Genomic DNA, 14,864 nt, shown 5'->3' on the forward strand with positions numbered 1-14,864 from the left:
GAAGCGGATATCGTCCTCTTTTAGAAGACCAAACAAAGTAGTTTCGCTTTCACAACGAAGCACACAGCGTCTTCACGACATGGCTGCAGCGTCAACAATACTACAGGGAGAATAAAAGTTACGCCTTCTTTCTTTGCGTGAACATTTGGGCGGCGTTATGCAAATCTTCCCACATAGTGAGGTAGATATGTGGGGGCGTTTTAGAACGAGCCGTTTTAGGTAGGTATGGCTGACTCTGAACTTTTATAAAGAATATCTCTTTGGATTTGAGACTTTAGTCTTTGCAACTTTACAGATCTTCTTTATGCACCAAGAGCTTGTAACACTCCAAAGAGAAAGGAAAACTTGAAATCGCATCATACGACCCCTTTAATAAACAGCCTAATCGTGAAACTGCCTAGATACACATGATTTACTGAGCTGAATATCACAGATGAGAACATATGTGCTGGGTGGAGTCTGCTTGGCCTGACTGACTGTCTCTTGGCAGACACATTGTACATAAAAGCTTGACTGAGTGTATAAGGGGTGCTAAAAAGTGATTTATTTTCAGTTGTGAGGCTTCTTATGGGTTTTTAATGTAACACTCCAAAGGCGTAACATTCTAATTATCACGTGGATGGTCTGTTGACATTAAAGCCACCCCTGCTCCCCCTTCTAGAACTTCCCTCTCCTTCCCTTTGGGAACCGAGGCAACTGCAGCTAATACCTATACCATGACGTAATGCCAGAATGGAATTTTTTGGCTTTTGTGTAGCAGGCTTCCAAACGTCTACATCATTCACAGCACGTTTTTCAATTATATAAAAAAAAGACAGCTTTCCGTCCCATCTGCAAGTTTTCCTGCCTCAAAACTCTGCAGTCATTAAGATATGCATTTTATCTTCAAATAATTTATATTCAAAGCCAGAGATTTAATCTCACATAAAAAGGACTTTCAAGTTGCGATTAAGGCCTAAAAAACATCTAAACCAAGTGTAAAGTCCAAGTCTAAACCTTGAAGCACACACATTTTGGAGATCAAAACCTTGCACTGTTTATATTACAGAAACTCTATAAAAAAAGAAAACAGCAAACAAGAGAGAATGAGAGTGAGTCTGACCTACACAGATGCTGACCACAGACAGCACTCATCAAATTAAGCCGTTCTAAGCGAACGTGTGTGTGAAGCTAAAAGCCATTGAGCTGACCTCAAACAGAGACGCTAATGGCTCCGCTTTAAATTACATCACCCCATCGTCCTACCTCTCCAAACACACACCCAGGGACCCAGACACCCCCTATAGCTAAGCATCTCAATCCTAGACTGAAAGGACAAGCTTTGCAATTTACTCACAGAACACATGATGGATGGAATGCAGTAAACACTGCACTGGTTAATAAAACGCACATGCATTTTTAGATCTGGCAAAAAATAGTTCTCATTTTTGTGCATGTGAAGCGAGTGAATGGTTTCTTTGCTCATTTATTTCTAAAGACAAATACCATCACTACATATCCTCTCCTCAGCCATGTGTCTCAACTATTTAAACAGATGTGGATCCACATCACATCTTGTGGCCACACCCTGATAGGGGACATTCTCTCGGCTCTCTTAGTCACGTCATACTGCTGAGTCCAGAGTTACGGGTTTCTGGGTGTGCATGTGCTAGTTTGTGTATGTTTGTTAAACATCTGTGTATTTGGCAATAGCTGGTCAGTGTGTGTGTGTGTGTGTGTGTGTGTGTGTGTGCATGCATGAATGCTGCAGACAGACATGAATACCCCATATACCCATCCATGCTGACTAAGCAGTCCTGCCCCAGCCACGTGCATCAGACAGTTTAACTGCACCATTCAGTGCACTGCAACCATCTTCACCATTGCTGTCAGCCTCCAAGTGCATGCTTGCCAAGAAAGAGATGCTATTGTGTGGCACATGGTCACAAACACTAGTGGATTTGTTACAAAGGTTCAAATCCAGATACAGATTAAAATAAACTGTAACACACTATTTTTCAAAAATATTGTTTTTGGCAGTTATTTTGAAACACTATTATAGTTTTTATTTTTAATTTTCAGTTTTATTTTAATTTTAGTTAAAGTTTTAGCAATTTTGTTGTGTTTTTGTCATTTTTGATTATATATATATATATGTATGTGTGTGTGTGTGTGTGTCTATACTGCCTTGGCAACTAGCTGAAATAAGGTTTTTAATATTTTATTTCAAGTAACAAAATATAAATTTTAAATTTTAGTTTCAGTTTTAGTTAAATATAATAACCCTGATTATTGGCACACATCTAAATATTATTTCAGTTTTTCTATTTCAAAATTTCACGTTTAATTAAACATGTTATTTGCCGTTTCTTTTCTAGAATTGCTCTTTTGTTAGTTTTGACTGCTTTTATTGTCCTCATTTGTAAGTCGCTTTGGATAAAAGCGTATGCTAAATGACTAAATATAAATGTAATATTTTGTTTTGCAACAAACTATCTAGCGATTTTATTATTTCTAAAATTACATTACATACTGTATTCTTTTTACTGCTCAGAGGCCAGATGCAAAGCATCAAAAAGAAAAAGAAGCTGTACAGTGAGCAATGCATCAAATAGAGATTTATGTGAACATTAACTTTAGAAAAGTTTATATTCATAAAACTGCATAAATCAACCAAAACAGCAAATTAACCTCAGAATCTCAGTAGAGTGAAAATGCATAAAATATCAAAATACCTAAAGTCTGAAAGTCATATTTGTTTACATAAGGACTCCACATGAAACACGCATGACTCGACTACCCATCTAAATAAACCATTTCTGGGTCTAGTCTTCTCTTCTGTACCCGCCTCCACGCGCTACCTATGAGGCCTTTTCCCCTTTACTCAAACAATGACTGCTTTATACTCAAGGCCCGAAGTGCCACCGTGGGAATGTGCTGAAGGGGAGGACATGTTTTTATTCTGCCATTGGCACCCTGACCAGAGGCTGGCGACGCAAAGGTTAAAACTGCTACACACAAATACTCAAGGCAATAGGTGTGGACAAATTGTCAATTTAAGGACATTATAGAGTTAATTTGCACATTTCAACAGCCAAATGGGCCAAAAAAAAATAAATTGGCAGCAAGTTCAATGCTCCTATGCAAATTTCCTGGCGTGGTGCAATTAGCATGTCTGTGTCAGATCTGCAACATCCTGATCTACCCTGCATTCCATTCGGAAGGGCTCATCCCTATGCCCTAATCCCTTCAAAGGGTTTACCCTTCGGAGTGAGAGCTTCGAAGGGTTGAAGGGTGTAGGGGACCAAAAAACTGTTTCTTGAAGTGCCCTTCTGTGTCATCATCACGTGCTTACACGGAGGCGCCGTCATCATGCAAAGAATCTGCGCAAAGTATCATGGGACCCCGAAGTGTCCATCAGTTGTACCCTTCGAAATCCTTCATTCCGAAGGGCCCTTGGAAGTGGCCAGTTTTGAGCACTTCGGTTTGGAACGACCCTTCTTAACGTGTACCAACTAGGGGTAACTAAGATAGAAAGTTCCCTTTAGGCTTATAGGGTACTGCCCCAGTGATGTTTTTGACAGATCTATCTATCTATCTATCTATCTAATTAGGCTTGTAGGTGAAAAACTGTTCTGATCAAATATCAAATCATATCCCATGGCAATTGCACATACTGCATCCCACTATACTGCATGGAAAATAATATTGTGCAGTGTCTTATGTAGTATTGTCATTTAATAGATTAAAAGGGTGACATATGAGTTTTAGATGCACTGGAATTGTGCTTGTATATATCTGAGGAGGAATTGTTTTCTTTTTAATTAACATATGGTTGTGATCTCAGCCAGGGTGGAGTTTACATGACAAAGGCACTGGAATATTCATGATATCATACAGAATACTGCAGAACATATGCATCTCTATTTTCAATCCGGAGTGCCCTTCAGAGGGCGATATATCCCGTTTGGAATGCACCGCTATGGACCCTTTTCACAAGACTGTGATGACGCGTTTAATGGTCATCAGCATCGTAAATCCTCAAAAGTTTTTTCATATTTGTATTTTTTTTTAATGCATCTACATTTATAACACTATTCTTTGTATTATATCACCTTTGCATCAAAATACAAAAAAAGAGTTAACGCTAACGCGCGGGTGTTTCTAATGCAGCGACTATGGGATGGACAGTAAATTTGACTTCGTTCTCTCTTCTGACAGCCGTTATCAGTCTCTCTCAATTTGCTTCCTTTTTTTGAAAGTCATGAAAACACTATCGTGGAGTTTTTCTTTTGCTATTTGAGCAAACGGGAATGCAAAAAACATATTAGTGGTACTCTCCCATTAACTGCTATCCAAGTTAACCCAACTATGACGACTTCCGCTGCTGAGAAACCCGGAAATGTGAAAAGGGTCCATTTAACGTTTACAGTCCCACTCATTTCAGCGAATCGATTCTTTCGGAGAGTTCTTTTCGAAGAACGATTCAAAAATGATTCAGTGCTATGACGTAACAGCGTCATCACGTGGAATCTGGTATCTCGGCGTGGAATACTATATGCTCTAAATTTAAAATATTTCATAAATCTGTATGAAGGTACATTGCTGTTTATTTAAAAAAAGAAGTCATTTAGACCCCAAAAACTAATTAGAATCTCTTTTCTGAACAGATTTGTAGCACGTTTTAATAAGATGCTAGAACTTTCGTATGTGTATCAATAAAACTGTCACACAATCAAGTCAACTAGTCTAATAAGTCTAGTATACGCCTCTTATTTATAACTTTGCAGCTATTCGACTACTGAAGTAACTTTTTGATCCATCAGCTCAATCGGCTCTTGGTTCAGAGAATCGGTTCTCAGTTCAATGAGTCAGCGAGTTGACTCGGGATGAGCTCGGACCTAAACGAATCAGGGTTTGTGAACCGGTTCAACCACTTTTTAAAGATCCGATTCAAAAGAATGATTCATTCACGATCGGTTCGAAATGACGGCAATGTCGCAAAGACGTTACGCATCTTTCTCTGAATATCACCTTGATGCGGTCTAATGATGTCTACAGCACAAACAACCTCTAGGAAAACATGCTTATGATGGCTTTAACACAGATGTTCTTGCTGTGTCAGAGATGCGCCCCTCCTGAATCACATTACATCACATCAGCAGTCAAACTGGCGTCCTTCCTAAAGGAGACAGCAGCATGTGCTTATTTACCTTCCCATGCGCAGAAACACGCCAAACGTTAAAACAAGCAAAACACACATCCGCGCTACTGTGGGAAATGCTGTTTGGATCCCAAAGCCACGCTGTAAACGGTCGCATTAGGCTACTATATTTCTCTGCAATGCGATTATTCCGTATCAAAACGAGCACTAAACCGTTTTAACATGTGGTATGAAAGTACTGTTAAGCTCTGTGGTGTGGTTGAGGAGCCCTACCTCGTTCCGGCTTCACCTGGGATGATGATGATGATGATGATGGAGCGTGCAGACTTTTGCTGCATTGACTCAAAGCTCCCAGGAGCGAGACCACGTGACCCAACTCTGCACCGCTACTATCTCAGTCATCCAAGTCTACACTGCAAATCAGATGCAGCTTCCCCCCATAATGCCATAAAGAGTCGTGCAGGGGGAAAAATCTCTTACAAGATAAGATTAATAATATTCTTGAGATGGAATATAATATTCACATCCAGTACAGACTGCCTGCAGCGTAGGCTACAATAAATGTGCTTTCTAGGAATACGTAAAATTTATTGTAAAACTGCTAGTTGTGCTTGCCAGAACATTGTCGTAAAACACTATGACGCCAATGTGTCATTAAATCATATAACGTCTTATTTTAACGATAATTCGCTTCAAAAAAAGGTATTGTAAACAAACAAACAAACACAATATTAATTTGACTGTAAATGGGATTTCACTTACCTGTTATGATGTCGTCAATCACCAACTCTTTCTCAGTCATCATTAAAATCTTCAAGTTTCCTTATTCCTGTTAGGATCCAACTTAATGTCTAACTTTTTGCGCGGCTCATTAGATTCTTTGCAGAAAAGCTGCCTACTTTCTAAGTGTACTTCCCTGGTCCCGTTTCTTCACTACGCTCTTACACCCCCCAGCCTTCCAGCACAAAACTCTTGAAGACTAAGCTCCTAACTCTTTGGAGTGCATTTAAAAGAAACTATCTCGAGTTTGACCTACAGCTGAGTTTTTCTCAGGCTGTCTGACACCCAGAGAAAGGAAGTGTACCGATCCCGCCCCGCCCTTCAGCTCGACTCCATGTGCAAGACTAATGAATACAGTAACAGAGTAAACACAGGCCTCTGAGAACTAATGTGACACGTGTTTAATTCTGTATAGCCATTCTTATCTCTATGTATACTTTAAGAATAAAATACAATATAATACATGAATTGTGTTAGAAATAGTGCGATAGTTGTTTATATAGCCTACTCTCAGAAAAAAATAGGTAGGCTACAAAACTGTCACAGGGGCAATGACCTTTCAAAATGTACTAATATGTAGGCCTATACTTTAGGTACTAATACCTTTAAGGTACTAACGTGTACCAACTAGGGGTAACTAAGATATAAAGTTACCTTTAGGCTTATAGGGTACTGCCCCAGTGATGTTTTTGACAGATCTATCTATCTATCTATCTAATTAGGCTTGTAGGTGAAAAACTGTTCTGATCAAATATCAAATCATATCCCATGGCAATTGCACATACTGCATCCCACTATACTGCATGGAAAATAATATTGTGCAGTGTCTTATGTAGTATTGTCATTTCATAGATTAAAAGGGTGACATATGAGTTTTAGATGCACTGGAATTGTGCTTGTATATATCTGAGGAGGAATTGTTTTCTTTTTAATTAACATATGGTTGTGATCTCAGCCAGGGTGGAGTTTACATGACAAAGGCACTGGAATATTCATGATATCATACAGAATACTGCAGAACATATGCATCTCTGCTGCAAACACGTTCACAGAAGAAAATTTTGGTGAAACATGGACAAACATCTCACTTTATACATATGAAGAGGTTACTTTCTGTTACTGACGAGACAGAAAAAGTACATTTAGATATCAATTTAGATATTAGTCTACATTAGACATATGCATTTATGCATAGAATCAGTGATGGCTGTTTTACTAAATTAATTAGTAAACTAAACTTCAGTAGACTATGGCAGTTAGAGGAGGAAGCCAATGGCCAGTGTTGGTCATGTCCCCTGGCATTGTTAGCATATAAAAAGACTCAATGCCCCATCTAGTGGTCAATCTGAATTTGACCCACAGGACCCCAAACCTGCCAATCAAACCCCAAACAGGCATTGCATTATCATAATCCTAATCCTAATCTAAAATATTTAAAAATGTTCAAAGTGTCCCATATGTTTTTTGTTCATATTCATATGTGCATCAAAAACTTGTTTAAAAATGTAGAAGGAAAATGGAGAGAAACTAAAAATACAACATGTTTTGTCAAGGCTATGTGAAAAAGTAGACATATTTTTATTCAATGGTTTTCTATTTTCCTGGCTTGCACAAAAACACAGGGCATATTTCTTGTTGTTAGCTTGTTTTGACACTTTACCAAGCTTCCTGTTCACTGCTTTAACCATCACAAAAATCGGAGTGATGTTGCATCAATACTAGTTTTCAAAATCTAAAATCAAATTGCTGCCCAATTTCAACCAAATATTAGCTGGAACTCAAAAAGTAACTGAATGAGTCATGTCAAACTGGATTGCAAGCCTTCATAAAAAAATAAAAAAAATAAATATATGCAGGGATGTCTTTTCACTTCTGTAGGAACATTGGATTATGAACGTATATAGCCTTTAAATTGGCCCTTTGATGGTCTTTGATGATAACAAGCCATGTTAGCCAGTTCAATGCACTCTTCATAAAAACAATCCTACAGCATCCATAATGTGCTGCAAAATCGTCTGGTTCTTGTTTGTATTAACCATATGATAATTTCAGATAAGTTTACTTATGTTGAGGCCTTTGTCCAGTCAGTCAATGTGGAACATGCTTATATTTTGGGTACATTTATGAAAGGAGGTTATTAAGAAGTGACCTGACATGTGGCCAAGTATGGTGACCCATACTCTGAATTAGTGCTCTGCATTTATCCCATCAAAAGTGCACACACACAGCAGTGAACACACACACACACACACACACACCCGGAGCAGTGCAGTGGGCAGCCTTTTTGTTTTTGCTGCGGCGCCCGGGGAGCAGTTGGGAGTTCGGTGCCTTGCTCAAGGGCACCTCAGTCGTGGTATTGAAGGTGGAAGAGAGCGCTGTACATTCACTCCCCCCACCTACAATCCCTGCCGGTAATCCAAATCCTTTGGGTTACGAGTCCGACTCTCTAACCATTAGGCCATGACTTCCCCAAAGAGTCATTAACTCCTGTTAATGACCACCTTTCATATGTAACCAAAATACAAACAATGCATATCATTAGAATGGCACACAGGGAGGGACTTGCATCACAATATTGTGGACCAATCAGATCCCACTTATGACAAGCTATCATGAAGTTATATAGATTCAGCATAAATATGCTGGTGGATGATTTTTCATAGCCCCTATTCAAGATAGTCTATTCAAAATCATACAGTAAGTAAAGACTGATGTGTGACTCAGTTTACTTGGCTTGGATTAGTTTTACCTCATGTCAAACAAAAAATTGAATGCAAGATATACATCACTCTTTACATATGATGTTTTGCAAACATGAAAAACTATAACTGCCTTCATAATAGGGAGTAAAACACAAACAAGCTTTGACAGCTGTTCAAAGTTATAATAGCCTACATGTGCAAAGAACGTTTCCTGCGCAAAACTAGACACCATTCTTTACAAAATATATTGAAAATGGTATTGTTAAATTAATTTTGAATAGGCTTTAAGCATAAGAAACCTGTGAAAATAAGGGGTTTCTTTAAAAAAAAAATCTCCAAAGCCTTGAGGTTGGGACAACATGCCCTCAAGCCCACAAGGGGGAAGTGTTCATACAGAATGTCAAAACCGGTATAGGCTACAAAACTTTGGACATTTTGGGTTCACCACTTTCACTCCGATTTACACTTTTCACAATTTCAAATGCACAAGAACTAAAGTTAAGCTAAATTAAGGAACAGTTAAGAGTGTGAAAATGAAGGATATTTAGATGAACAACAATGAGTGTTACAATAACATTGTTCCGTCTGTGCAGCCAGGTAAGGTTATTAATAATATTTAAAGGTAACGAACTACACTTGAATTATTGCGCTTTAAGAACAGTTGTAATCTTCATGGACTGGCTGAACAGCGCGCTCTCAACAGTTCTCACAATCGATTGGCTGGCTGTTCAAAGAGATGTTTAAACAATACACTTACTGCAAACACAACTGTTATTTCACTATTTATGTTTGCTTCGACCAATGCCATCGGCATCAAACCACATAAACCCTTGAACACACAATAAGTCGGAGCTCCTTTGGTCCAATGATTTGCGCAGCGTTACGCAAAATGCGTGGCTACGGAACTGACTAGCGCCACGGCACCTACAATCCCTGCCGGTAATCCAAATCCTTTGGGTTACGAGTCCGACTCTCTAACCATTAGGCCATGACTTCCCCAAAGAGTCATTAACTCCTGTTAATGACCACCTTTCATATGTAACCAAAATACAAACAATGCATATCATTAGAATGGCACACAGGGAGGGACTTGCATCACAATATTGTGGACCAATCAGATCCCACTTATGACAAGCTATCATGAAGTTATATAGATTCAGCATAAATATGCTGGTGGATGATTTTTCATAGCCCCTATTCAAGATAGTCTATTCAAAATCATACAGTAAGTAAAGACTGATGTGTGACTCAGTTTACTTGGCTTGGATTAGTTTTACCTCATGTCAAACAAAAAATTGAATGCAAGATATACATCACTCTTTACACATGATGTTTTGCAAACATGAAAAACTATAACTGCCTTCATAATAGGGAGTAAAACACAAACAAGCTTTGACAGCTGTTCAAAGTTATAATAGCCTACATGTGCAAAGAACGTTTCCTGCGCAAAACTAGACACCATTCTTTACAAAATATATTGAAAATGGTATTGTTAAATTAATTTTGAATAGGCTTTAAGCATAAGAAACCTGTGAAAATAAGGGGTTTCTTTAAAAAAAAAATCTCCAAAGCCTTGAGGTTGGGACAACATGCCCTCAAGCCCACAAGGGGGAAGTGTTCATACAGAATGTCAAAACCGGTATAGGCTACAAAACTTTGGACATTTTGGGTTCACCACTTTCACTCCGATTTACACTTTTCACAATTTCAAATGCACAAGAACTAAAGTTAAGCTAAATTAAGGAACAGTTAAGAGTGTGAAAATGAAGGATATTTAGATGAACAACAATGAGTGTTACAATAACATTGTTCCGTCTGTGCAGCCAGGTAAGGTTATTAATAATATTTAAAGGTAACGAACTACACTTGAATTATTGCGCTTTAAGAACAGTTGTAATCTTCATGGACTGGCTGAACAGCGCGCTCTCAACAGTTCTCACAATCGATTGGCTGGCTGTTCAAAGAGATGTTTAAACAATACACTTACTGCAAACACAACTGTTATTTCACTATTTATGTTTGCTTCGACCAATGCCATCGGCATCAAACCACATAAACCCTTGAACACACAATAAGTCGGAGCTCCTTTGGTCCAATGATTTGCGCAGCGTTACGCAAAATGCGTGGCTACGGAACTGACTAGCGCCACGGTTATTTGCAGTTTGAAGTCCGGTTGTTTACCTGTGGACGGTGTGAAAGAGACATTTTAACTTTACATTACTGGAAACAATAGGAAATGTTGGCTCTGTGGATTAGAATCTGTGCCTAAGAGTTCAAATACAACGCGGATGGCTACAGTAATAGACTGAGAAGTTTAAGTGCAATAATATAATAATTGAGTAACCATTTCGCGTTTATTAACTTCATAAACATTTCACTATTAGGACAAACCTTGAATTATCAGCCATTAACCGTTTAATGTCATTTGCTTGACACCTGCTTGATGTGTGAGACCCTGTGGAGTTCTACGCTTAATTTACAGACTACATTTTGTACATTGATTTAAAGAAAGAAACAAAAGACAGACGACACATTGTTGAATTTGTAGGCCAGTTCATACTTTCTTTGTTGTTGTTGTGAAGACGGTTTATATAAGTTAAGTTATAACTCTAAGTTAATAAAAACACAACGCAATAAGGCTAGCCTTATAGATGGAGATGCTTTGAAGGATTCTGTAAATGACTAGCTATTCCTGCGTGTACATCTTTCAGCGCTTCGTTTTGTCCCCAGCCTTCATTGTGCACACGGCAGGGTTAAATAACACTTGTCTCTTATTTTCCCAGGAAGAAAATGCATACACATACGGGTACATGCGAAGGTCAAGGGTTTGATCTTTCTTATGTATTTGCCAGATGGCAGCAGGCAAAGAAAGAACCGAATAATTCAACAAAGCTGTCTCTCTCTCTCTTGGTCCAGGTATCAGAGCAATGCGCGCGACCTGTCCGTGAACCCTCTTTAGTGGGCTTAGGAGAGTGACTTAAACGAGATCGTTTCATTAAGGCAAGAACTCATTATTAACCTGAAGAGTAAGTTATTTCTGTGTAATCACTTTTTATACATACCAACAAAATAAGTTATTTTAATCTATCACCAAATATATATGTTTGATCACTGCACATGAATTGCATTCTAATACACAATATTTAACAAACCTAAAATACTTTACATTTTCAAAAGTTGTTTTAAACAATTCTTATAGGAAGAGGTGATGTTTCTGAACAGATAATGTGTTAATGATTTCTTAATAAGATTAGCATATTAATTCATACCCTACAAAAGTACTCGTAAAATACATATAAAAATTACCTATTGCGTGCATGCAAACAAAATAAAATCAAAAATCAAATTTTTCTTAAAATAAAATTATTTTAGTTCGCGCTGTAATAAATACTACTAATAATAGTATTAATACTACTAATAAATGCTAATAAAAACTTGTTTACGTTTAAATATATGAATAGCACTGAGTTACAGACAAATAAAGGTTTTTTGACGTTTAGAATCGCACGCTAAGCGCGTAAAATCCTAAAAAGTTATCAGTAAAACATAGTTTTGCGTAGGTCTGCATTACCAAATCAAACAAGCACAATTCTGAATTTATAAAACACCACAAATCTTTAGTGAATGGCAAGGAACTGCGCATCGAGTCCTCGTGGTCGTATTAATTCAGGATGAAACACAAACTGGGGGGGAAAAAATCTATTGGTGTTCATTCAGATGACACCTGGCAAAGTTTGAAAACATGACTGGGCAAGTGCGCGGCTCTGAAAGCATTAATCAGGGCATCAGGCGATGCATCTGGCGGCTTAAGGATGGGACAAGACGCGCTAATTAGGTAGAAATGGCCCTTTTCCCCCGTGACCCAGCGGGACCCTTGGCAAGCTGTTTAACATTAGTTAAGCAATTAAAACGTTTGAATGCAAATGTTGCTTTTGGTGAAAGCTCTGGTCTTGGCATAAAGTGCATTATTTTCTGTGTTTGTTATGATCCACATGATGCATGCCTTATATGAGGTCACACTGTATTATGACGGCACAACAAAAACGCAATTACTGGCCTTAGCCTAAGGGAAAACAAAGCAACAAGTGGCTAAGCTCGAAATGGTTGGTCTGTATCTGACATGAATAAATATTCATAAAACATTCAATTTACTTGCTAGAACATAACACAAAGGTGACAACATTGCTTGAGGCTCCAATAAGTTCTGCAAGGAGGAACAAAACAGACAACAAATCTATCTGGGAGTGTCTGACCTACTGGCAGTCACATGTCTTGACAATGTGGCTGTTTCCAGCCTTAACACTCTTGAAAAGCCTGGACTCCTTCACAGGGCCCAGCGTTCGCCCCAAGACAGGCACAGGTCTGTTTAAACCGGGTGTTTTAGACACAGCTTAACAGGGTATTACGATTCTCTTTATTTGGTTACTAATGCCTCTTGTGCTTTTTAGGATTCTCTTATGCAGTTTGTAGAGCTGGAGATATGGGTTTGGTTTGTCTATCACACAGGTTACGTTCGTTTTGTCCTAAAGGAAGTGTCTATGGATGTATCCTCTCCGAAATGTAAGTCAATAAACATTTTTAATCAAATAAAAGAGGTTGAGTGAATATTGATTTACATATTTATAGTCTTATGGTTTGCATTATAGTCACTTTGTTAATTAGGAGTTTTATATGGATCATAATGCTTCTGTAAATCTAATAAATCACTGCAACGTAAATTAAATAAATGTTTTATTTTCTATAGTGTTTGGCAATTAACCTGAATTTTGTGACTCGTAGTCAATGCAAAATAGCCTATGTATGTTCTCTTAGGCGGGGATATATATGAAAAGAATATCAATATTTTGAGAACAGCTTGAATTTGAGAGTGCGCAGACGCGGCCGGCTGGTGGCGACAGTTACATACAGGCATGTTCACTTGAACTCAAGAGGTGACCGCACAGTCCAATGGCTACATATATGCTCAGATATCTGATTAAATGGATATTAGAGCAAGAAATGTATTTGAAAACGCCGTGTTCCAAGGACCACATCATTTTTGTGAATCTTAATGCTGAGTGAAGTTTACCAAATGTCACGAAATAGCCTCCAGAGCAAGTGTTTCCCCACTTGTTCATCATCAGATGTGACGCATTCCCGTGTGCACTGCATTAGAGAACAGAACTTAACCACGCTACAGGACGGAATCCGAATTGATTTCTGTGTGTATGTTTACTATGTTTCCCCTCGCAATGCTCTGTAGCCTATAGCGATACGCTGAAAAATCAAAATGCAATATCGATGCCTGTTCTTCTAAAATCATACAGCTTTTGCTCCATGCGGAAATGCGATGGAGGCAAGCATATTTTGTTGTGTCACATATTGTTTGTCTCAGCCTTATCTGCATGACCCAGCCAAGCGCAGCAAAAAGCCAATGAAACGCGCTCTAGCCCGTGACGTCAGTGCCCTCTCGATGACTTCCTGTCCTGGAGCGACTGACCTCCGCGTGAACCTAAATCACACACACAGGCGTTTCATTTGGAAAAGGCAGAAACAGATTGTTTATACTCCAGATTGTTCCATGTAAATAATAGCCTAGTCTCAGTTTAGTTTAACAGTAAGATTATGATAAGATGTCGTTAATTTCCGCCAACAATCTTTTTTAACAACAAAACCTAAGAATACTAGAGCCTAATGCATACCGGGGAAAAAAATCAAAACCATAAACTAGTCGTTTCCGTCGTTAATCTGGACAAGGTACCGACCTTTGGCTTACTGAACTAACAACAACACAAGTTAATATGCAGCACAGAAAATAATGTTTTCGCAAACAAATAAACAATAAACTTGGGAGAAAATTACCTACCGTAAAATGAACGAATGAACGAAAGAACGAATGAATGAATGAATAGGTACAAATAATGTAAATTAATTCTCACGTTTGCTCGTAACATACAGGCCTATGCTAAATAAAGGTCTGGATGACATGCAGCTGCGCTCTTGTTTCATCAGTTAGCCTATTAGACTCACCCTGGATTGATTTCTTTTTAAAATGGGATAGAGAAAGTAAACACGGCAGAACACGGTTTATTAATACGGCAACGAGCACAGAAAAAATTAACTGCTTACTAAAACAGTCAACAGCGGGAAAAAAAGATCTGGATAGCCTAGGCTATGTGTGCTGGAAAAATACATTTTTTTTTAATAAAACTGCCTTTTGAACTCTTAAATCAAAACATTCAAATATCTTCCAAGCATTC

The 14,864-nt window shown here is 38.3% G+C and overlaps 1 protein-coding gene across 4 annotated transcripts in view; it reads right to left on the minus strand.

Moving 5' to 3' along the window:
* Nucleotides 1–6,244, minus strand: part of hspa12a (heat shock protein 12A) — a 40,145-nt gene extending 33,901 nt beyond the window's left edge. For 2 of the 4 annotated variants that reach the window (XM_016269762.1, XM_016269759.1), the window contains exon 1: nt 5,906–6,244. In XM_016269762.1, coding sequence (XP_016125248.1) covers nt 5,906–5,948 — 43 coding nt within the window. In that variant the 5' untranslated portion in view covers nt 5,949–6,244. Of the gene's footprint in view, nt 1–5,192; nt 5,387–5,416; nt 5,564–5,905 lie in introns of those variants that run through there. The other 2 variants (XM_016269760.1, XM_016269761.1) reach the window with 2 other exon arrangements.
* Nucleotides 6,245–14,864: the final 8,620 nt, after the last annotated feature.

This window comes from Sinocyclocheilus grahami, unplaced genomic scaffold (genome assembly GCF_001515645.1).
Source record: "Sinocyclocheilus grahami isolate Dianchi unplaced genomic scaffold, SAMN03320097.WGS_v1.1 scaffold54.1, whole genome shotgun sequence".
NCBI lineage: Eukaryota > Metazoa > Chordata > Actinopteri > Cypriniformes > Cyprinidae > Sinocyclocheilus > Sinocyclocheilus grahami.